This window comes from Cervus elaphus, chromosome 26 (genome assembly GCF_910594005.1).
Source record: "Cervus elaphus chromosome 26, mCerEla1.1, whole genome shotgun sequence".
In the NCBI taxonomy this organism is placed as follows: domain Eukaryota; kingdom Metazoa; phylum Chordata; class Mammalia; order Artiodactyla; family Cervidae; genus Cervus; species Cervus elaphus.
This window is the reverse complement of record NC_057840.1, coordinates 35,130,941-35,156,883: the sequence shown is the minus strand read 5'-3', so window position 1 is coordinate 35,156,883 and position 25,943 is coordinate 35,130,941. Positions and strand designations below refer to the sequence as shown.

Below are 25,943 nucleotides of genomic sequence, written 5' to 3'. Positions count from 1 at the left end.
AGAAAGTTCTTGCATAGGTTGAGCTGAAATCTGCCTCCCTGTGATGTCTTGTTCTCCGTCTTTCTCACATCCTTTGTCCGAACCTTCGAGATGTTAGGAGAAAAGTCTCACCTGCCGACTTTGCAGCACAGAGTCCTCCCTGTAATGGGACAGCCTTGTCAGGCGCCTCTTCGTAACCCATGTCATGCTCCTCTCCCTGGTGCAGGACCTGATGCAATGCACCGCGTTTGCAACCGCAGACGAGTACCATCTTGGAAGCCTCTCTCAAGATCTGACCTCCCATGGATACGTCGAAGTGACTAGCTTGCCTCGAGGTACATCTCCTTGAACCAGGGGCCAAGTATGTTAAAATGTATTAGAAAGTAATTTTCCTATGATAACTGTCTGAAATACACATTTGTTCAGGTTTCAGTTTCAGTGTAAACAACTGTATCATAAAAGGGGTGTTAAATCTCTTTATGCAAATGACAAAGATAAGAAAATGCATTTACAGAGAACTTAGTTCTCAGATTAAAATCAGTATGGTTTAATTCAGCTTTCTTTATAGGATCACTCTTACTTGGGATGATCAAAGGCCATGCCACTTCATTTCTGTCACATTTAAAAGTTATTAGTAAAAAAAAAAAAAAGTTAATAGTATTACAGAAGAACCATAAAATTGATAGAAATATTGAAGAGAGTCTTTAAAGAAAAATTTTCCAGTAGAATCCAACACTTTAAAACTAATAGAATTAGTTAAAAGATAAACACAGTATTTAAAAGGAGAATTAAACTGAGGGTTGTAGGGTAGTGTGAGGAACACTTCTTGAGAAATACATGAAAAAATAAGTGACTTGGAACACTTAGAAAGATTCATGAATTGACCTCAAAGTAGCAAAAATAGTAGGTGGAAAACCTTGCTGCTACAGAGAAAATTTTTGAAAGTCACTGACCCTGTAAGAAACAGTTGAAATGTCATGGTGCTTTTTGGCCTTGATGATCTGACCAGACTATTTGGTGGCAGAAAGAAATGTAATTGACTTAGAAAAACAGCTGTGTCCAGGGCTCCCCCCGCCCAGAGATGAAAACTTGCCCTGGGGTCTTCTTGGCTGATTGCAGAGGCGGTTAGCAGTGTGATCCTCTGCATCACAGACTTGGCTTCTCACACCATTCTGCTGCCCTGGATCTCGCCTGTTTCATTTGTGGTGGTCTCCACTGTACGTGTGAGCCTTGCCCTCCATCCATCGATGTAGCATCAGTACTCAGGGAAGTGTGACTGCACCAAAGAAGGGGGTTTAGGATTCGGTCTCTACCTGAATCCTCCATTCACCGACCTCCATCAGGAACTCTAAAGATTTGAGGATCCTAAGTTTAGGCTAAGAAATTATACAGCAATTTGCATATTAATATTAGTATGTTTATTAATTGATAGATTAACGTGTTTATAATTTATGATAGAATATTTATATATTTATAATAAATACTACTAAATATACAAAGTAACTACTTATTAGTGAATATTTATATATTTAATATTTAAAATGTTACAATATTTTAATAGCTACTGATGACTGCTATGGTAGTTCTCATGATTGACTTTGAAATCAGATATGTTTTGAAATGGCCAGTATCTTTGTCTCTGTGCGTTTTCTGTTTTCCACACTTTCTACAATATAATTTAAAATTCAGCGGAATGAGCAGTTTGAGAATATTAAAACTATATTATTAATAAAATTATAGTTAAAGGAAGAGAATATATTAATGGCTCCTCAGCTTTTATTTTAAATTATTTATAAAAAGTAGTTCTTTTTTAATTGAAGTACAATTGATTTCCAGTGTATTAATTTCAGCTGTAGAGCAAAGTGATCCCATTTTATATTCTTTTTTCTATTATGGTTTATCTTAGGATATTGGACATAGTTCCCTGTGTTATTCGGTAGGACCTTGTTGTTTATCCCTTCTCTATAGAATAGTTTGCATCTGCTAACCCCAGGCTCCCAGTCCATCCTTCCTTCACCCCGCTCCCAAATTCTTGAACCATAGTTGTACTGAAGCTGAGACTTTAATAATTATCGACTGGACTAGTGATTACTGAATCAAAATGGGCAAGAATGAGTTTTAAATGGCTCTAATAATAGTGTCACAGGTTGTTGAATATTTTGTTCAAGTAATTTCCTGTGGTCTTCTCATTTCATCATGTTAAATACTTTTGGAAACCTTAGTAGAAAGTGTGACTGTGTTGCAGAGCACTTGATGATATGTGAAGAAATGATCACAAGCCCTTTGTTAAAGGTGGTCTTAAACCTTGTGTCACCTTGCAACATAGCTTTTTGCTCTTTTATCACAGATGCTGCAAACATTCTGGTGATGGGTGTGGAAAATTCTGCAAAAGAAGGTGATCCTGGAACAATATTCTTCTTCAGGTAAGACAGGAGAGCAACTGCAGTGGGAGATGGGCTGTGTGGCCAGGTAATGCTGTAATAATAACTGTAGATGCAGGTATACCTCATTTCTTAGCAGTAAATGTGTTCAGGATTTTTGATTAAAATTTATCCTTTGGCTGTGATTTGAAGAGGAGAGTTTGTCAGTTTTAGGCATCCGCTGGTAAATCCTCTTATAAAGTAAAGAATCCCCCCCCCCACCCCCGCCCCAGGGGAAGTATCAGGGATTTTTCATTCCTTGTGTTCTAAGTTAACTTTCAGCACTGTGTCATCTGTGTATCATCTCTGCAAGTCATTTATACCATGCATGATTCATGAGAGTAAAGGGTGCACTTAACATGTTGTCAGAAGAGAGCCTTGGAGAAGGCTACAGTCAGGAACCACTGCTGGACATAATGGAGCGCTGCAGAAGGCAGGGATGGAGGGAACCGGTGGCCTCCCCCACGTTCTGGCCTGCCTGCGAGCAAGAGGCTGAAGGAGGCTCAGGCTGAGGCCATCAACAGAGGCCCCCTCGGGTAACTTGGCGTGTGCTCATCTTTATTTATAAATCTGAGAACATGTAAGCATGGTATTTCCCTTTCAGCTTCAGGGCCCCTTCTCAGGTATACATGCTACCTGGCCTGCTGTCTTGTCTTCCTTGTCATTTTCTTCCGTTTCTTTCTTCTTCGTCTGAAACTCTTCAGCTAAAGTTTCAGACCACCTTACCTCTCCAGAGACTTCAGCCTAGGACCCTGGCTCACATACATGCATTCCTTTTCTCTAAAGGTTGTTTTAACACCAAATACTCTGGAGCAGCTGACTAGGCATGGTGATGATAGTAGAAACCATTTAAAATCATCTAATGTTATCCTCACAACACTTGAAGAGGGTCTCCCCCACCCCCACACATTTTGCAGCTGAGGAAACCAAGGGTCAGAGGGATTGAAGTGAATTACCCACCGTCAGGGGGCTGATAAGTGGCAGGACAGAAGCACATGGAGCATCCGTGAGAATACAGACTTTGGTGAAGCTTCTGTGGTCTTACTTGTTACAGTCGCTGATAACTGGTAGCCCTGTCTTTGCTCCTGTGGATGATTCATAATCGAGTTCAGCATTATAATCTGAGTAGAATCACATCCCTTTTGACTCGAGTGAGGAATTTGGATTTCTGAGGTCCCCTAGATCAGCAGCATCCAGTAGAAATACAATGCAGGCCGCAAGTGCAAGCCACATATGTAATGATACATTGTTTAATAGCCACATCTTTAATTTTAAAAAAAAATGGGTTAATTTTGAACAGCACTAATAATAGCATCATATAGTACCTGAAATTAATTTTACTGGTGTATTTTATATAATCCAACATATCGAAACTATTACCATTTCAACATGTAACCCGTCCACAATTGATGAGATTTAAAGTCTCCTTTTCTTACTGAGTCTGTGGAACCTGGCCTGTGTCTTCCGCTCACCGCGGCTCTCAGTTTGGACCAGGCCTGTTTGAGGCGCCTGTTAGTCACGTTTCTCACACAGGGCTCGAGCACCACACCGCATAGTTCCGGGGACCTCGCGTCTGCCCAGAGGTGCTTCTCTGAGCCAGTGCTCCGGCTGCTTCAGCACCTCTCCCGTCTGCGTCCTGAGACCCTACCCTGCCTTCTGCAGCTCACTCACTGCCTGTCTGCTTACCCCACCTGTCTGTCTGTCTGTCTGTAGGCAGGGTAATTTGGCAGCAGGTAATTCTGATCACCACACTACCCTGCTTCAAATTTCACAGAATTTGTCCAAACTCCTCATCACAGCACGAAGTTCCTTCCAGGGTCGTCTCTTGCCACCTTTGACCTGAGTGCCCCCTGCCCGCCCTCATCCACAGCCGCTCACACCCCTCGCTCTGTGTTCTGCGGCATCGCGTGCCCGCCTCACACCTTCTCCCGGAGCTGGGGTGTTTCCTCCGCTGCATCTCCTGCTCTCGTTTTCTCGTTCGGCTTTGCTAGTCTTGTACAAACGGTGTCCCTCCAGCGTGCACCCACGTAGATCCTGCGTAACTCTTAGAACTCAGATTGCCGAGAAGTTGGCCAAGAAGTTCCTTGTATTGCATTGGCCAAGAAGTTCTTTGGGGTTTTTCCATAAGATGTTACTCACGTATATGTCTGGCTGTGTCCCTTTGCTGTCCACCTGAAACTATCCCAGCATTGTTTGTTAATCAACTATACCCCGAGAAAAAATAAAGAATTTAGAATTTAAAAAAAAAATTGAATCAGGTTATCAAACAACCTAGATGCATGAAATTATGTAGTATTACAATAATAGTTACTCTGCACACCACTTGAGAAATCTATGAATTTTTGAGGGGTGAAGTTTTTTAATCAAAAGTTCAAAAAATAGCTTTTGTTTATCATATCCATCCAGGGGCCATCATGTCAAATCCATAATAAATCATATTTTTTTAAACTGGCATCCTAGATACATTCTAGAAGCTACCTAAAGCATGGCTCTGTATGTGGCCCTGAAGAATGTATTCCACCTTTAACTAAGTTTATTCTTTTAAATCAGGGAAGGAGCTGCTGTGTTCTGGAATGTGAAAGACCAAACTGTAAGTATAAACAAAGTGCGAAAGTATTAAAACTTAGTTTTCTGAGAATAAATTGTTAATTAGCCCTCAATAACCTGAGCCATTGGATGATAAAACGACAGGTAATCTTCAGTTGCTTTGCTCAGCTTTATGTGATGTTGATCCTAGCACTGTCATCTTCCAAAATTGTCATTTTGACTGCGGGTTGCCTATGTCTTCCATTCTCTGGGCGCACACTGGTTTGTGGGGAATGAGAAGAATCCTAGCGACACTGCAGATGGAGGGGAGTGTGCTTCTCACATGATAACCTGCAAAATGAGCAGTGTTCACACAGTTACGTGGAAGCTGGCTGCCCTGAGTTTAATTTTAGATCAAGATCAAGTTTTCTAGAACATTTGCACTCACTGGCATTTCTTTAATGTCCCAGTCAGGATTTGTTTAATACAGCCTTTTCAGGGGCAGTTTGGTAATACACATCAAAGCTTTGTATTTAACTCAGCAATTTTACATCTAGAAAGTTATCCAAAGAAAATAATCACATTATATGTGATGAATGACATATAGAAATGTTCATCAACACATTATTTACAATAGCAAAAATGAGAAATAACCAAAACACTTAATAAGAGAACGCTTGCTAAGTGGATCTGTAGAATAGAATCTACTGTCCATAGGGTAGAATCTAGCTCTTAAAAGTCATGTGGGGGAAAATCTCGTTCCTGGGGATTGCCTGGTGGGTTTCCCTGGAGGCTCAGATGGTAAAGAATCCACCTGCAGCTCAGGAGACCGGAGTTCGATCCCTGGGTTGGAAAGATCCCCTGGAGGAGGGCATGGCAACCCACCCCTGTATTCTTGCCTGGAGAATCCCCATGGACAGAAGAGCCTGACAGGCTATAGTCCGTGGGGTCTCCAAGAGTTGGACAAGACTGAGCGACTAAGCCCAGCACAGCACATGATACAGTTAAATTAAAAGAGTAGGTTACAAACTGTAGCCGATATACCAGAGCTGTGCTGAAAGGGTGCCTCATACAATCCCAGCTTTACTAGAAGGAGGTACACACACACATGGGGGTGGGAGGAAAGAGACCGAGGAGTGGTTTCCTGGAGAAAAGGAAAGAGAAGAGCAATGGATGTAAGAAAAATGTAACCCAAATTGGCTACTTGAAGTTGCAAAGATGTAAAAGGCTGACAATACCCAGTAATTTTTTTAAGAATACTTTAGTAAATCTTTGGATTCTAAAATTGGAAATACCGCCTGCCACAACTAAAAAGAGGAAGATTCCATGTGCTGCAACTATCGATCCTGTGTGCCACATAGTAAAGAGTGAACATCCTGCGTGCCACAGTTACAAGCGTCTGTGTCTTTTGATCTAACAACTCCTGAAGAAATATTTCCACAGGCCCTGAAGATACATGCATCAGGCTGGTGCATGTGACATTGCGTTAGTGGAGAGGAGAAAAAAGTCCCCCATGAATGGACATTTAGAATGGTTAAATCAGTTGTGGTTCCGCCGTTAAGGAGAATAGCATTGAAAATTTTTATGTACAGTACCATCCCATTTATATAAAAAGCAAACTAAACATACATATATTTACATGTAAGGGGACGTCTGGGAGGATATGCACCAAGTTTAATCATGATTACCTTTGGGGATTAGGAATGCAGGAGAATAGAGATATTATCACTTTCTATAATTCTGTGTTGTTTAAATTTTTACAAGTGTTTAACTTAAACATTTTGTTTGTGTTTCACTGTTTAAAGAAAACAAGCCATAATGTTACTGTGGTTTTCTCTGGGTGGTGGGAGAGTGGTTGTTTCTGTTTTCCTCTGTAAGCTCCCCTGTGTTTTCCAAATCTAAAAACAAATGGATGTATCATCCTTCCGGTTAGTTTAGCATCACCATGAGTTTGCTTTTTCCTTAAAACCTGAAGAACAAAACAAACATCATTAAATGTAATTTTTAAAATGTTATAACCATCACTGAGGGGGTCAGGATAATTTCAGGTTAATCTTCCTTTTCTTCTAGATGAAGCATGTGATGCAAGTTCTAGAAAAACATGAAATTCAGCCCTATGAAATTGCATTGGTTCACTGGGAAAATGAAGAGCTTAACTACACAAAAACAGAGTAAGCACCTTTTTATCAAATTTACAAAACAGGCACTTGAAATAACTAGGGAAAGCAGTAGAGAAGATCAAGTCTTTATGAATTTGGAGACACGTTTTAAGAAAAAAAGCTATTAGTACAAACAGAAAGCCAAAGCAATTAATATTAGTGGACAGACAATTTTTCAACTTCTCAGGCTACCCATAAATTAAAACAAGTAGGTAGTATAACCCCAAAATAATATTTCCTAAATAGCCGAAATCAGTAAAAAGTAGTGAACCTTCGTCACAATGAATCTGTCAAATTATTCTAGTAATGTTTTTTTCTTAAGTAAATCCTTTTTGCTTTTTTCCCGTTGACTTTGAGTATAAAAAGTATTAAGTATAATGAGCGGGTGCTCTAAGGGAACCACTCATAGGAATGGAGGCGCCTGCAGGAAGTGGGGGCCTGCTGACCTGCTCGGGTCAGAGGTATGGGTAGGCAGCATCCTGACTGATTTCCCTGTCCCAGCAAGGGCACAAAATTGAGGAGAGATGTTAAGGTGGAGAGAGCAGGCAGTGGGAACAGGATTAAAAGGTCTTTATTCTCAAGGAGGTACCTACCTAGTGGAATGTGAGGGGCGGGCAAAGTCTTGGTGTTGAGAAAGGAAGTGATGCAATCAGAGCTTTAGGGAAATTTGGAAGAGACGCCCGCTATAGAACCAGTAGATGGGCTAAGAGCTCAGTGCTAATCGCCAGCGTTGAGCTTTCCTGTATCATTTTATCCGACACAGTCGCTGGGATTGCGGCGAACCAGCTTTCGGGTGAGCTTCAGAGACGCTAGGCACCTGACTCATGAGTGAGGACCCGGGCCCACGGTGGGTGCAGAAGAAAGCGATGGTGTGAGCCGGGGACATGACAGATGAGGAGCCAGGAGTTGTTACTCGTTTTATTCATCATGAAGCCCACGGCCCTGTGGTCACGTTTCCCATCAGTTGCCCTGCCATGGCCTGCCTCCAGGCCGCACTGTGACTTACTGGGCATTGTCCTGCACCCGTCTGTAGGTGTGCACACACACACACCCATCTCACAGCCTCTAGAGATTCCAGTGCCTGACCCTGGGTCCTGGAGTCAGAGGTTTGGTTTCATCAGAAGAGACCATCCTCGCCTCCACCAGCGCGGTGGGCGTGTGAGTCCTGCGTGTGACGCGGGTGCCTGCTGTCTCACTCTCTACGGGCCGAGCTCCTTCATAAAGCGTCTCCTCAGCCCTGCCCTCTCTCTCGTATCTTCTGTTGTTCCCCCACGTGAGGCTGTTAGAGTGGATTCTGCCCCCTCCCACCCTCCTCATCCAGCCCCTTTTGTCCGTCTCTTCTGGTCTCACATCTCTCATGAAGGTTTAGCCTGTCTTTTTCCTCTTTGCTTATGATGCTTATATCCCCAAATCCCCTCCCTCCCCTGCCTCCCCAGGCATTCCAGAATTGTCTACATATACATCTTAATTTTTCATAACTGCCCGGTCTCCCTCCCCATCCTTACCATATTAGGGTGATTTTAGATTATACTGTATATAGTTATATATTCAGCATTTCTTCACTTAACAAATTATTGTAACCATTTTCCCTTTTCTACTAAATATCCTTTCAAAACATGCTTGTTTACTTATGTGCCAAATTCCTGTAGATGAACCGTTCTCCTTGCACACTCAGTTTCTTTCCTGATTTCTTACTATTAAACATTTGACCATAAAAGCTTTTCTGTACACAGATCTTTCTTTGCACCTTTCAATATTTCCTTAGGATAAATTCCTAGAAGTGGAATTACTTGGATCATAGGGTATGAGAACATTTGTGAGACTCTCGATACAAGTTGCCAAAATGACCTCTAGAAAGATTATAAGGTGACTTTTTCAGAAGAGAGAAAGTACTTTTCAAGATTTAGAAGATGCTTTTTCTTTTTTCCTTAGGGGGCAGTCAAAACTTCACAGAGGGGAAATCCGGTTAAATTCAGAGCTGGATTTAGATGACGCCATTCTGGAGAAATTTGCTTTCTCAAATGCCCTTTGCCTCTCAGGTAAGTTACTACTACTTATTCAGAGAAGGTGTCACATAGTGTTCATTTCGTCCAGGAAGTTAAAGAATTTAGTAGACCTTGTCTTGTTTTCACAGAGTACTTCAGCACAGCCTTTTAATTCCTTTTTCTTATTCCAAAAGAATATATATACATAGTATAGAGTATAAAATACAGTATCCATGCTACAGTTATGCATTCCTTATTAACTGTATTGATAAAGCTTATCTGTCCAAGAATGCTTTTATATTATTATTATTGTTGTTGTTATCATCACTCCCTTTGTTCTCTCTGCTTCTGTCTGAGATTGCTGGTCTTAGACTGTCTCTAATCAGGCAGAGAAAGCCCAGCCTCATGTGATTGGGCATAGGCCTCTTTGTAGAAAAGTACACCCTGGTTTTTCACAATAATGGGACAGAGGGTCACAGTGGCTCTCAGTTTCTCCGGAAAGATTCATACACCTGTATGAAACTGCGGAAGTTCTCCAAGAAAGGTTCCTGCCACCAGTCTACACCAAGCTGCTCGGGTGGGCTGTGCATACCACCCAGGAGGCTTTGGGACTTCTGAGCTGTACCCGCTGCCCAGAGGAGTGGAAGGGAAGGCCAGGAGAGTCTGGTTCCTGCCCCAGCTACAGAGCCACCCTTCATTCCAGGGCATAGCTCATCCTCTGGGCTTCTGGGATACAGTATGAGAAAATCAGGGATTTTACCCAGTGTAGCTTTGATCTGCCAGCAGAGCTTGGAAACTGACTCACTTTCTTCTAGCTCTTTCTACTTAGTGCCCTCTTTTGTAATATAATAAGTAACTGTTCTAAAATGTCAGTTTCATATTTTTTGGACATCTGCTTCTTAAACATATTGTTAAATGGCAGTGAAGGTGGTGTGCAGTTTTGCATTTTGTAGAAATATAATTGTGATAATAAATGTTCCATCGTTAATCATTTTTCTCTAGTGAAACTTGCTATCTGGGAAGCATCACTGGATAAATTTGTTGAATCTATTCAGTCGATTCCAGAGGTAATTATACCACTTTTATGCTTGTTTTCAAGGATTGCGTTCTATTGGGGAAAAATAGAAATTTCACACTATAATGATGAATTTAGAAGTACAAGAAAGTAGTAATGAATGGTAAGAAAGCTACACTGAATTTAAGCAGGAAAAAAATAATCCAGTTACATATAAAATGATAAAGTAAGAAACCTTTTAAAACTTAAAATTCAAATTCTGTGTGTTTATTAGTCGCTCAGTCATGTCCCACTTTTTGTGACTCCATGGATTTGTTGCCTACCAGGCTCCTCGATCTGTGGAATTTCAGGCAGGAATACTGGAGTGGGTAGCCATTTTCTCCTCCAGAGGATCTTCCCAACCCAGGAATCGAACCTGTGTCTCCTGCATTAGCAGGCAGATTCGTCACCACTGAGCCACCTGGGAAGCCGAAACTCAAATTAGCTTTCTCTAATGGTATAATATTTTTCATGTAACTGAATTGAAAGGAAGTAAAGTGAAATGTTTCCTGTCAAGAAAATTGTGACCACTTTTCTTGATTAAAGAAAAAAATGTTTTGACAAGTTCTGAGAAAAGTAATAGCATGAAAAATGCGTCTATAGTTATATCAGAATTTCAAACTACATATGTTAAAAATCATGCCTACTATAATTAACTTTGTTTTTACTATGGAGGAATAGTTATACTTGGGAAAGAGCCCCTGGTTTTTCAGTAAGAGATTAGGAATGTACATCATAGAACATGCTAGTGAGAAGGGACACATGTGTATGTATGTATCTATTTCTTCCCCTCCCAAATAGGCTTTAAAAGCTGGGAAGAAAGTGAAACTATCTCATGAAGAAGTTATGCAGAAAATGGGTGAACTCTTTGCCCTAAGGTAAAATTTTCTCTGTAAATGATATACCTTGTATATTTAACAATCAGCAGAAAATACCCCTGTACAGTAAAGAGCAAGCATTTGTACCTTAATGGGAACTGCAGCTGTTTTTATTTCATTCGTTATAAGCATGAAGAACTCTGACCCATTAGAAGCAGCTGGGCTTTGTTAGGACTTTACTGGAAGAAATTCTGCCTGTGCAAGAGAGACCACAATTAGTCTACAATAAAGCCCCATCAGAGAGCACAGTCGGTGTTCTCTGAAGGCGGAAAGACACATTCTAGAATTTGAACAATGGGAATTCTCAGTACAGCTCTGTCACTGCATCATAACTCTAAATAGACCTAATTGCTACAGAAAAGTGATAGATCATCTTTCACTGACTCTGAGACACCATAAGATGCCATAGGAAGGTGAAAATGCCACCAGCTAGCATATGAGACAATGCTTTCTTTTTTTTTTTTTTTTAATTTTTTTTATTAGTTGGAGGCTAATTGCTTCACAACATTTCAGTGGGTTTTGTCATACATTGATATGAATCAGCCATAGATTTACACTTATTCCCCATCCCGATCCCCCCTCCCATCTCCCTCTCCACCCGATTCCTCTGGGTCTTCCCAGTGCACCAGGCCGGAGCACTTGTCTCATGCATCCCACCTGGGCTGGTGATCTGTTTCACCATAGATAGTATACATGCTGTTCTTTTGAAACATCCCACCCTCACCTTCTCCCACAGAGTTCAAAAGTCTGTTCTGTATTTCTGTGTCTCTTTTTCTGTTTTGCATATAGGGTTATCGTTACCATCTTTCTAAATTCCATATATATGTGTTAGTATGCTGTAATGTTCTTTATCTTTCTGGCTTAGTTCACTCTGTATAAGGGGTTCCAGTTTCATCCATCTCATTAGGACTGGTTCAAATGAATTCTTTTTGACGGCTGAGTAAAATTCCATGGTGGAGACAATGCTTTCTTAATCACAATTTTAATTTTGTGCTTCCTGAAATAGCTCTTTTAGTCTTATTTGGATGTAGATTTATCACATTTTATGTATTCCCAGGCATACGTGAAAAGGCAAACCCAAGGGAAGTAAGTTGTCTAAGGCAATGACAGCTGAATCACAGCTGCCACCTGTAAGGCTTCATCACTTTTAAAGATGCCTCCGTTTTCAGAGATGTTAAAAATGGGAAGAACAGTGTCTTAAAACTGATGAAATACAATAGTGCATCATTTTAAATTAAGCTAAATTAAAAGGCCTTCAGTGTATTTTATTCTTGTAGTTTTCCCAGGGTTTATGGCGTGAAACATCCTGAATCTTGGTGTTTTTCTCACCAGGCAGCATTCTCGGTGCTTCGGCCCTTCTGCATGTGGGATGAGTGACTGGGGTTTGTTGTCTGTAGTGTACCTAAGGGTTGTTGTTCCACATTTTCCTTAGATATTAATACGTGGCCTGGTGAGGAGAAGTGGGCCAGCATTCCATCACCTGTGCCTTTCTCATAGCTCAGGGACCCCAGCTCAGGGCACCAACAAAAATAAACACCCCTATGTCAGGAGCATCCTACAGCCCATCTAAAGCCTCGAGCTTGTGAAGAAGTGGGATACAGAGACTTCTCTTTCCTCTGCTCTTAATGATGTGAGCAGAATTCCATACAGGGAATTACTATATCAAAACTCAGAAATTAGGACTAAATATGTTTAGGTTTGTGAATAGTTTCTATAGAGCCTTACTGTTCTTATCCTAAGTTTTCTTCTGTTTACAATAAGAGTGCTTATGTGTTATTCAAAGGAATGTGGTGAGTCTGTGAAGAGATATAGAAGTAGAAATGTGGCAGGTTATATCAGGTGAGAAATTAAGTCATAAATTACAGATGTGGTATGATCCCACTTGTAGACAAACAACATAAATATTCATATGTATATTGATGTGTATACATACTATCAGACATGTAGGTGTGTGTGCACATGTGCATGCACACACACACACACACACACCTGTGTGTGTGTGCAGAGAATCAGATCTGGAAGGACAACAGCAGCGTTGTCAGGGCCTAAAGGAGTTGAGTTGTGGTGTTAGGGTAAAGGGCCTTACCAGTGTTTTATGGATTCTTCTCCGGGGTTTTTCTTTTTTTATGGTGGAAAACTATGTGTTACTTCTACAATGTAAATTTTCTTTTAAAAACAAGCTCAGAAAAAAAAAAAAAAAAACAAGCTCAGGCTTCATATGTAAAAGGGTAGAAATAGAGGATTTGTTTATCCAGTGTTTGATTAAACACTGGAAGGATACTGAAGGAAACCTGTAGTCGTGTGAATACCTATCCACACACACAGATACTTGCGTGTATATTGTAACAAACTTGAATGAAAAAAAAAGCTTCAAAATTTTTCACATTGGGCTTTCTTTTGTCTACTTCATGACTGCCAGTGTAAATACTGAAATAATTTGGTTGCAGATTTTGAAATTTTCTTGTTTACATGTTTCTCAGAAGTATTATAAGAATCAGCATTCAAAACTGTTTTTATAAAACACCATATAAGTAAGAAATTAAACATATTTACAAAACAGAAATAAACTCACAGACATAGAAAACAAACTCGTGGTTACCAGTGAGGATGAAGGGAGATAAATTAGGAGTTTGGGATTAACATATACACACTGCTGTATATAAAACAGGTAAACAACAAGGTCCTACTGTGTGGCATAGGAACTATGCTCAATATCTTGTAATAACCTATAATGGAAAAGAGCTGGAAGAGAATATACATATATAGAGAGAGATATAGATATATGTGTCTGTGTATAACTGAATCACTTTGCTGCACACTTGGAACTAACACAACATTGTAAATTAACTACACTCCAATCAATGAATAAATATCTTCAAAAAAGAAAGAAAAGAGAGACCATGACTTTTTAATGCAAGATAAAAATGAAAAGTTATCATTTTCCTTTTTTTTAAGACACCGTATAAACTTGAGTTCAGACTTCTTGATCACCCCTGATTTCTACTGGGACAGAGAAAATCTGGAAGAGCTTTATGATAAAACTTGTCGGTTCCTCAGCATTACTCGTAGAGTCAAGGTATGTATTTTGCACTTCTACTGAGAAAGACACAATGTCACCTCTAAGTTGTATGACAGTGTGAAGGGAATTTTTCAATTAAGTAAAACGTGTTTAACTGCTTTTGGAGAAATGCCTCTTTTGACTTCTAGACAGATCTCTAGATTTTCCGCTCTCATTGTCCTGCGTACAGACAGTTTTCAGCTTTCATGTCAAAGGATATTCTGAATTTTACTCTAGAGGCTTGATAAGATTGGTGAGAGTCTGGAGGCCTAGTAGTCCAGTAGAAAATTTCTCATCAAGTTTCAAGCAAGAGTTTGTGAGGTCCAGAACTTTACTGGCAACAGCGAGAATAAGAATGAAACTTTTAAAAGAATCCTTTAAGACAGATGAAGTGGTTGTCATGGGGAGGGCAGGGAGAGAGAAGAGTAAGGATGACTGGTGCTTTCTGGGCAACAGGTAGAAAGATGGCAGACGTAGAAAGGTTGAGGGGAGCAGGAGGAGGAGCCACGTTTGAGACACGTGGAGGGTACAGTAGCAAGAGAACTGTCACAAGAGCGTTGAGAAGCATGGAGGCAAAGTTGAGAGAGGCAGCTGATGGAATGATGGATGTGGGTGGAGGTGGTCATGACAGAGGTAAACCACATGGGGGAGAGAGTAGAAAACACACTGGACCTTGGTATCGTGTGTGCATGTAGTTATGTGACATTTAATCACGTGTAGATCCAGGTAACCACAAGGTCTGGATACAGGTCTGTCCTGTCACCACAAAGATCTTCCTTGTGCTTGTCCCCTTATAGTAACACGACCGTCCCTCCCCCACCATCCCTAACCCTGGGCAGTGATAATCTATTCCCCAGCTCTGTAATTTTGTCATTTTGGGATTGTTATATAAATAGAACCGCACCGTGTGTCTTTTAAAATGGGCTTTTTTCAATGAGTGTAACACCCTTGAGATCCCTCCAAGTCATTGTCTGTATCAACCCCTGCCTTCCTATGAGCTACCTAGACATTTGGAGGGGATTCCATTTTGATTCATCTGTATCATTTTTTAGTATATCTCTCTGCATAGATAATTGGTAGTTTCTCTAGGTAATCCATTATGCATACCTTTATCACAACCCACCCTTTTCGACGTTTCACCAGATTAAATCAAGTAGGGAAACTGTAGGATGTGTATATCCCTCTGCTCTCCACTTTGAGAACTTCATCAATGTGTTAGTTTTTGCTTCGACGATCAGCATAATTCAGAAGACTCAAGAGGAGAAGGAAATTCTCTCATATTTACCCATATTTTATTCTTTCCTTTGTTCTTTTTTTTCTTCAATGATGTTCTAAGATTTCTTTTTCTATTGTTTGCTTTCTATTCCAAGAACATTCTATAGCCATTCTTTCAGGGTAAGTCTGTGAAAGCATAATCTCTTTAGTTTTCCTTCATCTGAGAATATCTAGACTTCCCCTTCATTCCTGAAGCATCTTTTTTTCCCTAGATGAAGGATTCCAAGTAACAATTCTTTTCTTTCAACACCTAAAAATTACTGTCCCACTTTCTTCTGGCCTTCATGATTTCTGAGGGGAAATCTGCTCTATCTCTGTGACATGAATCTCAGATCTTTAGTTATACTCCAATGAGTCTTTGAGGCTGTCTTCTCTTTTTTTCCTAATCTTTTCAATAAATGGTGCTAGAACAATTGGATAGCCATTGTAAAAAAAAAAATGAGCCCTAGTTTTGTCTTCACACCATTTCTAAATGAATTAGAGACCTTTAAATATGAAAGGTAAAATTATAAAAGCTTAGTAAGAAAATATAGGGGAAAAGGCCTCATGACCTTGGGGAAGGCAAAGATTTGTTAGGACCAAAAAAAAAAAAAAACAAATCATGAACCTTACAGAAAGAATTTGATAAGTTGAACTTCATCAAAACTAAAACTACTGGTCTTCGAAAGACACTCTTTAGAATATGAAAGGGCAGGGACTTCCCTGGTGGTCCAGTGCTAAGACTCCATGCTGCCCGTGCAGGGGGTCTGGGTTGGATCCCTGGTCAGGGAACTCGACTCCACATGCTACAACTAGAGTTTGCCTGCTGCAACTGAAAATCCCTCTTGCCTCAATGAAGACTGATAATCCCCAATGCCCCAGCTAAGTCCGGGTGCAGCCAAATAAATAAATACTTTTTTAATTAAAAAATAATATGAAAAGGCAGATCACAAATATATTGAGAATATTTCCTCCCACAGGGTGGAAGGAAATATTCTCAATATATAGCCTGACAAAAGACTTGTCCAGAATTCTTTCCGCTCAAAAAGACAACTTGGGTTTTTAAATGGGCAAAAAGATTTGAACTGACATCTCACAACATATGTGAATGGTCAAATGATTGTGAGAAGATGCTCGATGTTATTGTCTGTCAGGGAAGTGCAAATTAAATGTACAGTACATTGTCACTACACACACATTAGAATGACTAAAATTAAAAGGACTGATGATCCCATGTGTCAGGAGGGATGTGGAGCAAGTGGAAGTTTCATATGTGACTTGTGAGAATATACTTTGGTACAACCGCTTTCCAAAACAGCCCAGCAGTTCCTCAGAAATTTAATTGTTGTGTTACTGTATGATCCAATGATTTGCTCCTGAGTATTTATTCACGAGAAATGAAAACATATGTGCTCACATTGATTTGTACCTGCATTTTCATAGCAGCTTTAGTCATAATAGCCAAAAACTGAAAACAATCAAATGGCCACTAATAGGTGGATAGGAATGGATAGGAATGGATAATAGGAATGGATAAAGAAACTGCGGGATAGCCATATAGTGAAATACCACTCAGCAGTAAAAAAAACAATTACCGATCCATGCAACAGCATGGATGAATATCAGGATCATTATGCTGAGTGAGAAAAATCTAGACACAACAGAATACATGCTACTATATTTATAGGAAATTCTAGAAAGGCTAACCTGTAGTTACAGAAAATAGATCAGTGATTCCCTGGAGCCGTAGATTTCAAAGGGGCACAGGGGCTTGGGGTGATGGAAATGTCGTTTCAATACTTCCATGGTTGTATATCTGTCAGAAGTCTTCAAAATGTATACACTTAGAATGGAGACAAGGGCACTTTCTTGTATGTAAATTATGCCTCAAGGAAAATTTGGAAATAAAGACTTGTGAGAATTCTTTAATGCCATTAAACAAAAGCGTCAACCTTGCTCAGAAGCCATTTTTACTGGGGACGAATTTGAAAGTGCTCAAGAGTTACGGCTCTTGGATGTCTCCCCTTTTTCTCTTGGAATGAAGATGTTTGGTGGAACCCTGACTGTTGGGATGAAGTGTACAGATTATTGCCATCAAGCAAATGTAGACCTTTTTTGATAACCAGCCTGTAGTGCTGAGTTGGGTCAGTAACAGTTGCTGAGCAATAACTAAGGTAAACCAGCTGCATGGCAAGTGTGAACTCAGACATCCTACCCCCAGCCCTTCATTCTGTTTCTTCCTCACATCTTGGCATCCTTTGCTAGTGATGCCTTCAGTGTCCTTCACATGTCCCTCGTGGACAGGAGTACAGGAGAAGAGCCTAGGATCACAGTCACTAACAATGAAGGTGGTTTGAGCAGGAAACATCCTGCGTGTGTGGCCCAGAGGAGGAGAAGCAGAAAGACAGGAATGTCTTTTAGGAACTTGGGATGAACACTACATTCAACGTGAAAGTCACAGCTGAAGATGAGAAATGTCAACACAGGATCAATCATGAACATAGATGTGAAGTGACAAAATCAACTAACTGGAAGAAGATCAGAGAGCCACGTAGGAAGGGGAACCCTGGAGAAAGTGCCACTGAGTCTTCACCAAGCAGCCGCAGAGGATGTGCTAAGAGGGCACCTGGGGCTTACCGGGGACAGCGCTCCTCCGAGTGGCTCGGCTTCCTCCATGCCGAGTGTAGGGAAGTTGACTCTGCAGCCCAGGAGCAGGTGGGCAGGGTCCCTCAGTCCCACTACTGGGAAAGTCCCAGGACATGTCCATTCCGTGGTATTTTTAAGAAAAAAATTTTTATGTGAGTTCTATGAAGCTATAATGCTGATTGCTGAATTCTTAACCAAGTACCCAGGAGAATGTATGCGTTGCACTTAATCAGTGCTATAAACAAGTGGAAGATAATTCGGGTAGTGTCCTGAAGAATAAAAATAAAAGAGTAAAAAATCAATCAATAAATAAAAATAAAAGTGTGCTAAACTTGGCACCACCTGCCTCTCTGCTTCTGCAGTACTTTGTTCGCATTCCTTGAGGGCTTCCCTGGTGACTTAGACGGTAAAGAGTCTGCCTGCAATGAGGGAGACCCAGGTTTGATCCCTGGGTTGGGAAGATCCCCTGGAGAAGGGAATGGCAACCCACTCCAGTGTTCTTGCCTGGAGAATCCCATGGACAGAGGAGCCTGGAGGGCTACAGTCCTTGGGGTTGCAGAGTCGGACACAACTGAGCAACTAACACACTTTCTTGGGGGCAGCAGTTCACGCACCACGTCGTACTGATCTAGTGATGTGTGCAGGTTTGGTTGCTGGTAAGAACCCCTTTCCCACCTTCCCAGTGTAGTTTCTCGAGGCAAGGAGAGAGCACAGTCTAGTGTGTCTGCCTCTTCTTACAAGGATGTTAATTTAAACTCCATCTGAAGATAATCACAAAGACCTCATCTCTGGATGCCATCACACTGGAGGGTAAGGCTTCAGCATGAATTTGAGGGGACAAACCATTCCACCCATATTACCAGCAGTCCCCGGAAGTCCACTTTAATTTTTCTTTAGAAGCTAAAGGACTTCCCTAGAGGTCCAGTGGTTAAGACTGAGCTTCCTCTGCAGGGACACAGGTTTGATTCCTGGTCGGGGAGCTAAGATCCTACATGTTGCAGGGCAAGTAAGCCCACGAGATACAGCACCTGAGCCCGTGTTCTGCCAACAAGAGAAGGCTGTGCGCACGCTGAAACTGAAGCACGTCTGAGCGCTGCCACAAAGACCTGGTGCAGTCAAAATGAAAAGAGTTCATGCTACTTTTTAAAAAATCGTAGTTTGAGAAATGCTAAATTTAAGACACAAGAAGGAAACCGATAAGATGGTGTTTTATAGACAGAAATTCGGGCAGAGCAGTTTAAAAGGGAAGCATTGTGTTTACAAACAGGTTTTGAAATGTTTGCCAAAATTTTGGTGATATCTTTAATAAAGATGTTTGTCTCCAGCATCCAAAGAAATAAATAACAGTAAAGCAAGAAATTTGGGCAGAGGAGAAATCAGGATTAACCACTTATATTTGGGACTTATCAAAAAAGTTTTTCTTTAATCAGTCTTTCTTAAAATGTGGGATACATACACTTGTATAAGAGATGAACTTAGGTAACACGTGGACCCTGAAATAACATGTAAGCATGGAAGCAAGTAACACTTCTGTTCCGTGTTGAAGAGAAACTCTCTATTTTGGCTTTCATGGCTCTTGACTGGCCCTATGATGTGTAAACTCACACTTTCCCAAGCATCAGGCTCAACTTTGTGTAGCCAACACCATTTCACATCATGCAGATTTTCCGTTTTTTGGCAATGATAGTTTTCTTCTGAAATAAACAGAATTTCTAAGTCTTTGACTTGAATGCAGTTGGCTCATGTGTATCACAGAAGCAGTGGTGGTGGGACGGAAACGACCCAAGTCCAGGAGACGTCTCCACAGACCATCTGGGCACGATCGTGCAGAGTGCAGAGCTGGAAGGCAGGGGGGACAAGATCAGGACTCTGGGAAATGTCATCAACATTTAAGGGGAGGTCCGAGAAATCTCAGAAAAGAAGGATGTCGGAGGCAGAATTTGGTCCCTAGACGAGAAAAGCCAGAAGGAAGTGTGTGTTTCCAGGTGTTGTCCAATTAACTTGAGTTAATTGAGGTCTTGTAATCTAACCAAGAAAGGGTGTTAAAGTTACTGACGAGACATCTGGAAGTTTCAGGGGAGTTGAGGTAATATCTACAATTTCTAAGGGCTAAATTGGGTGCTGAGGAAGTGGAGGAAGAAAATGTCTTTAGTCAGAGTTGAAGGAAAATAGAAGAGGGTTGGGTCAGCATTTTGAAAAGAGAAGCAAGCTTAAGGCTGAGCATATTTATAGACCAAGATCAGACAGTCAGTAGCAATAGGAAGAGGAAGAAGGAGGCACTGTTCTAAACATGTATACAACTTGGTAACTGCGGGGTGCCCAAGGAGTCTGGAAATACAGGCAAACACGTGTTACCAGCGTGGTTCCAGGTGTTCACTGTCACAGTGCTGCCGCGTCCTCCTCTCTGTGACCCCATGGGCTGTAGCTCACCAGGCTCCGCTTTCCATGGAATTTTCCAGGCAAGAACACTGGAGTGGGTTACCATTTCCTTCTCTGGGGTGCGCGCTCACAGTTTAATGTTCTGTGCAGAATCGTGGTAAATATGGTGCACTGGCACATTTCAGTCAACCCAGACATGCATCTGTGGTTTGTCTCAAATTTCCACCGACCATACCTGCATGCTCAGCATACATAGCTCAGAAATTGAGGGGAATCCAAAGTCTATTGTTAAACATTTGTCTTCCAGACTGTAATTTCCAAAGGAAAAGTGAGATACAGAGAGATTAAGGAAGTATACCTTGTCAGTGGTCAGACTGACAAGTCTTAATACAGTAAGTGATAAAGTAAGTCTTTAATACAAGATTCTGTTTTCTACGAACCCCGCTCAACCATCTAGGGACACCAGAAGGCAGAACCTAGAGCCTCTGCACTTAAGCGTTAAGAGCAGTGCCATCTAGCGGTGATGTGTAGCAGGTCGTTTTGTGTTTGGGAATTTTTGACAGTGGGACTTTAGAACAGTTTTAGCATTGTAGAGGGTAATCATTGCATTGTTTTTGCCATCTTAAGGCCATAGTAAAAGAATCGTATTTCAAGTTTGCTTTTATTAACTGCTTAAAATTTACCAAGAGCAGTGATGAAAAACTAGGGCTCAAAAACTTTCAGATTTTCCATCAAAATATTATGAATATAAGAGCTTTGGTATGCCAAGTATTTTTTGCAGTCACATCTGTAAATTACAAAATGTCCCAGTGGATTCACAGAAAGGAGACAGGTAGCACTGGCAGGTTGCCTTTGGAGAGAGAGCTGAGGTGCAGGAATTGAAGGGACGATTTCTCACCACACACCTGTTTGAAACTCGGAAATGTGAAGCAGGCAACTGTTCAGTGAGTTCGTTTAAATACACAGGATACTTTCTGAGATGTTTCCTGCTGCAGGTCATGAATGAAAAGCTTCAGCACTGCATGGAGCTAACAGATCTGATGCGAAATCACCTGACTGAGAAGAGGGCACTCCGCCTGGAATGGATGATTGTCATCCTTATTACCATAGAGGTAAATTACAACTTTTATGATGGTAACTTGACAGAAGATAATAGCAGGAAAGAACATGACTTTGTCCTAAATACTTAAGTCTGTCTGCAAGTGAGGCAAGTTACAAGTGACTGTGGTAGTATTTTGAAAATGCATTAAAGTATGACTTTTGGAAAAGTTCCCCATTTTATCTGGCCATGCTGCGTGGCTTGTGGGATCTTAGTTCCCTGACCAGGGACTGAAAATGGGCCACGGCAGTGAAAGTGCCAAATTGTAACCACTGGATTGCCAGGAAATTCCCTCATTCTAAGAGAAGGCATTTAGAGAGTTCTGGTAAATGTGTAATGTACAGCCCAGCAGCAAGCGCTTAAGCCTCAGATGTGCCGCTTGCCCAGTGGGATAGACAGAAGTTGTTCTTACTTCAGGAGCATTTTTCATTAATCACAATCTGAAAAGTCATCTTAAGTTTGTACCAGTGATTTGTCATAATACTTCTTTTTATTTGTAAGGTACTGTTTGAACTGGGACGAGTATTTTTTCTGATTAAGTGATGACCAAAGGAAAAAAGTATTGTTGCAAGAGATGAGTTCTACAATCAAACATTAAGTGTTCATCTGCTGAGATATCTTTTAATAGGTATTTTTCTTAAATCAAGGAATTGTTACAATAATCTTTTTCAGTTTCTAGTATTGCTGCTTGAATAAAAACTATGAAGAACCCAGCATCTGGGTCTGTAACACTGGTAATTTGAAAGGATAATATTCATTTTATATTTTAAAGAACTTTGGATAATCTTGGTATCTGGGAAATTTGGGCATTGCTCCTAACCTACCCCCAGGGAGTCCCAATCTTGGCCCTAAGAAAACATAACAAAAACTCCAGTTCTGAAATGTAGGAGATAGGCTTTAATGGCAGAAATTAACTTTGTATCCTGTTGTTATGTGGCATAATGAGTCTGCTCACTGGCTTTTTTCATTAATCCATACTTTCCATCCTTTCACTACCAAGTCAAAATATCCTTCCCACAGAGGAACTTTTTCTCACACACTTCATTAAAATACCAGGTACAAAGAGTTTAATATTTATATGCTCTCTCGAATTGATAGTCTTTTTTATCTTCAGCTTATTTTTATGCATATTCCCCCCTGCCCTACTACCCTCTCCACCACATGAATTAATGTTTTTTTCATGTTACATACATCTGCAGAGTATTAATGTTCTAACTTGGGACACTGTCACTTTACAGCTTACTGCTACACAGTATGCAGCCAAGGGAACACACAAGTCTGTCCCCTCACTGATGAGTGATGTGTCTTTGCTGGAGTAGTGTGGAGCTGCCCATGCTGGTGTGTCTCAGGGTGCTGCAGGTATCAGTCTTGAGTACCACCAGGTGCCTATGCCAGGGGTACCCAAGGACTTTCCAAGCAACATGTGGGCATAGATAGTTCAAGAACTGCTTTCTAGATCAAGTTCCACACATAAGTACTTTCATAAAAATGTTGCGCCTTTGCTCACACCTCTAAGCAGTTTATTGAGCCTGCTCTCCATTTTCCCATCTCACAATGTACAGAATGCATCTCACCCATCTTCATTTTAATTTGATCCACTATATTTTAAAACCTTTAAGTATATTTAACCTGCATTTAAGGACTTCCCTGGTGGCTCAGCAGTAAAGAATCCACCTGCAGTGCAGGAGACGTGGGTTCGATCCTGGGTCAGGAAAGATCCCGTAAATAAGGAGATGGCAACCCACTCCAGTATTCTTGCCTGGGAAATGCCATGGACAGAGGAGCCTAGTGGGCTACAGTCCCTGGTACTGCAGGAGTCTGGACAGGACTTAGTGATTAAACCATCATCATCAACCTGCATTTAAAAATTCTTTAGAAAGTCAAACAAGGTGGTTTTTGAAAAAACATTGACTGGGTTATCTCTATACTCTTTCTTGTTTTTTTTTTTTTTCTCTTTCTTGTTTCAATCGAAATGCAAAATACTAAAATGGTTTGTTTCAAATGTTAAGTCTTACAAAGAGATTCATTTCCATTTCAATGTAACCACAGAGACAGACACTGGGAGGAAAAGACAGAATGTAGAAACTGTTTATGATTGTTTTAAATAAACTCATGATTTCACTGAAAAAAAGAAAAAAAAAAAAAAAAAGCCAAACAAGGACAATTTGAAATACTGGTCAACAGAACTTTCTTTAATGGAAACCATGTTATCCACTCCTCCATCCCCCATTAAGAGGACATTTCCAATAAAAACTTTCCCTTAAGTATCCATGTGTACAATTTGTTTCGGTCAACTGTGTAATAAAATTTTAGTTAACAAAGACAGCAGGAACATTTAGTGCATTATGGTCATGGCAGATTAAAATTTAACACTTCAATGTATACACAGATATGTTACAAAAAACCAGATAACAAACCTTCAAGCATAAAAATTAGGGTAATATTTTGTGGAGACAAATTTCTGTCACAAAAGCACGGTGGTTAAGACTCACCCGGGTTTGAATCCTTCCGCCACACCACCTAGTAGAGTATCATGCTGGGCAAATCACAGAGCCTGTCTGGGCCTCTTCCTCACCTGTAAAATGGGTGTACCAGCAGCACTGCTTCATAGGGTAACAGAGCTAACAGTGAGTACATCTGCGTGAAAACCCACATAAGACTCTGAGATTAAATGAAGACTGAATCAAAGCCCCAGCCTCCTCCTTGGAATCCTTGGTTAAAGAACATGTCTGAGACTTAAGTGCATGCTGCCTCCACCTAAAGTGGTTCATTTAAATATAAAGCAGTATTTCCACTGTTTAAAATAAACTGCCTCTTCAATGCAAGCCCAAAGAGACCTTTTAAACTCTTACATACACCAGGTGGTATTATTTCTAAATTTCTGACAAAAATTAACCATATTAATTTATTTTTAATTGTTGTCTACCCCTTAAGAGCAGTTTTCCCAAATAGGGTCCTCATGTTTTCACAATGAGTGATTCCTGTGTTCCACAATCAGAACCAGGTTGCTGCTGGGAAATTTTTTTTTTTACAACTCCAAGGAAGAAATCCTTAGGCTTGCTCAACTCAGAAACACAAAGTTAGAGCCTAGTTATTCTACTCAGGTTTATAGACAGATTTTAAGTAACCGAATCTCAGAAGACTTCATTCTTTCTCCAATCCAACCCATTTTCTCATGCTATCCCCTGCCTTTATCAAGTGTGTGTGTGAAAGAGAGATGTGTGCTGGGAGAAGGTGGTTAAAGATGAGAAATAGAGGAAGGTTTTATGAATACTTCCAATCCAAATCTGTTTTTACTTCTGACTCCCTCCATTGCTTCTGAATTGCCATTTTTTAAGGAATAGATAAGGTCACTGTTCCAAATTCCCTTTCCTCAGGGGAGCTTTCCTCCCAGAGGCTTAACAAAACAGAACTTTTCAAAGGCCACATTTTTATTCCTTTTGCACAATTTGAAACAAAACATTTACTTAAAACAGATTTAAACATTTCCTTAAAAACAAAATGTTTCAACATCCCCTTATAACAACAGGCTGGAAAGCATGCATGCAAGACTGCAAAGCTTACAAAGATAGTCCTTTCACAAATTCACCCAGTCCCATATACAGTGATAAGACATTAAGGGCCCTACACTTCCACTTCCATGAAGGCAGCAGGTAACTTACTAAGCAATCTGCTTAACCTATGAATCTACAGAAGAGATGGTATGAAAAACTAAGAAAGGGGAACACAATAGCTATGTAAACAGAAGAACTTCAAATTTTACTTCAGATTTAGACCTCACTATGTGAATTGAAAAACTCCGAACAGAAGACTGTGGGTAAGTATAAAATTTGACTTTTAATGTAGCTCCTATACATGAGACTTGCAAATCTGCTTGTCAACAGTTTTTTAGAACACCACTAACAGAAAAGTTCACAGCTGGGACTTCCCTGGCGGTCCTCCCGCACAGGTCTGATCCCCAGTGGGGAAGCCAAGACCCCACATGCCTGCTGTAGGGCGTAAGTTAGTATCAAATACCTGATGGTTCACTAATGAAATCAGAGCTGTAAACCTCAAATTTTCTTCATGTGACCCTTTTAGATCCTGTGTTCCCTGGCCCTGGGGGATTCTGGGAGGCAGCCAGGCTTTCAGCCTTAAGCTGGGGAAGGCCTGGGCAAAGCAGCCAGCTGTTACCTACCTTTACACCACATTTTGTAAATTAATGATGTTTTAACAGCCACTTTTTCTCAAATTAGGACTGTGCTGCAACTCTACCGATCTTTAAAAAAACTTCCCCTGAACAACCACCTCCATAAACAAGATGATACACATACAGTTGTCACCAACTGGGACAGCAGTTTTTCCCTATAAATTTCATCATTTCACTTTCAAACATAAAAACTCCAGTCACACAACAATTCTATAAGCAAAAATTCAGACTCGCTTTTTTTTTTTAAAGAAACATTTCAAAACCAAAACCAACATCTTTAAAAATCAGTTGTACTATTAATACATGTTACAACTTTT

The 25,943-nt window shown here is 40.6% G+C and overlaps 1 protein-coding gene across 5 annotated transcripts in view; it reads left to right on the top strand.

The window, feature by feature from the left end:
- Positions 1-22,171, top strand: part of RMND1 (required for meiotic nuclear division 1 homolog) — a 34,235-nt gene extending 12,064 nt beyond the window's left edge. For 3 of the 5 annotated variants that reach the window (XM_043888291.1, XM_043888289.1, XM_043888290.1), the window contains 10 exons: positions 206-314; positions 2,327-2,402; positions 4,950-4,989; positions 6,996-7,096; positions 9,017-9,123; positions 10,072-10,136; positions 10,925-11,001; positions 13,957-14,077; positions 21,334-21,450; positions 21,939-22,171. In XM_043888291.1, the coding sequence (XP_043744226.1) occupies positions 212-314; positions 2,327-2,402; positions 4,950-4,989; positions 6,996-7,096; positions 9,017-9,123; positions 10,072-10,136; positions 10,925-11,001; positions 13,957-14,077; positions 21,334-21,450; positions 21,939-21,980 (849 nt within the window). In that variant the 5' untranslated portion in view covers positions 206-211 and the 3' untranslated portion in view covers positions 21,981-22,171. Of the gene's footprint in view, positions 1-205; positions 315-2,326; positions 2,403-4,949; positions 4,990-6,995; positions 7,097-9,016; positions 9,124-10,071; positions 10,137-10,924; positions 11,002-13,956; positions 14,078-21,333; positions 21,451-21,938 lie in introns of those variants that run through there. The other 2 variants (XR_006337962.1, XR_006337964.1) reach the window with 2 other exon arrangements.
- Positions 22,172-25,943: the final 3,772 nt, after the last annotated feature.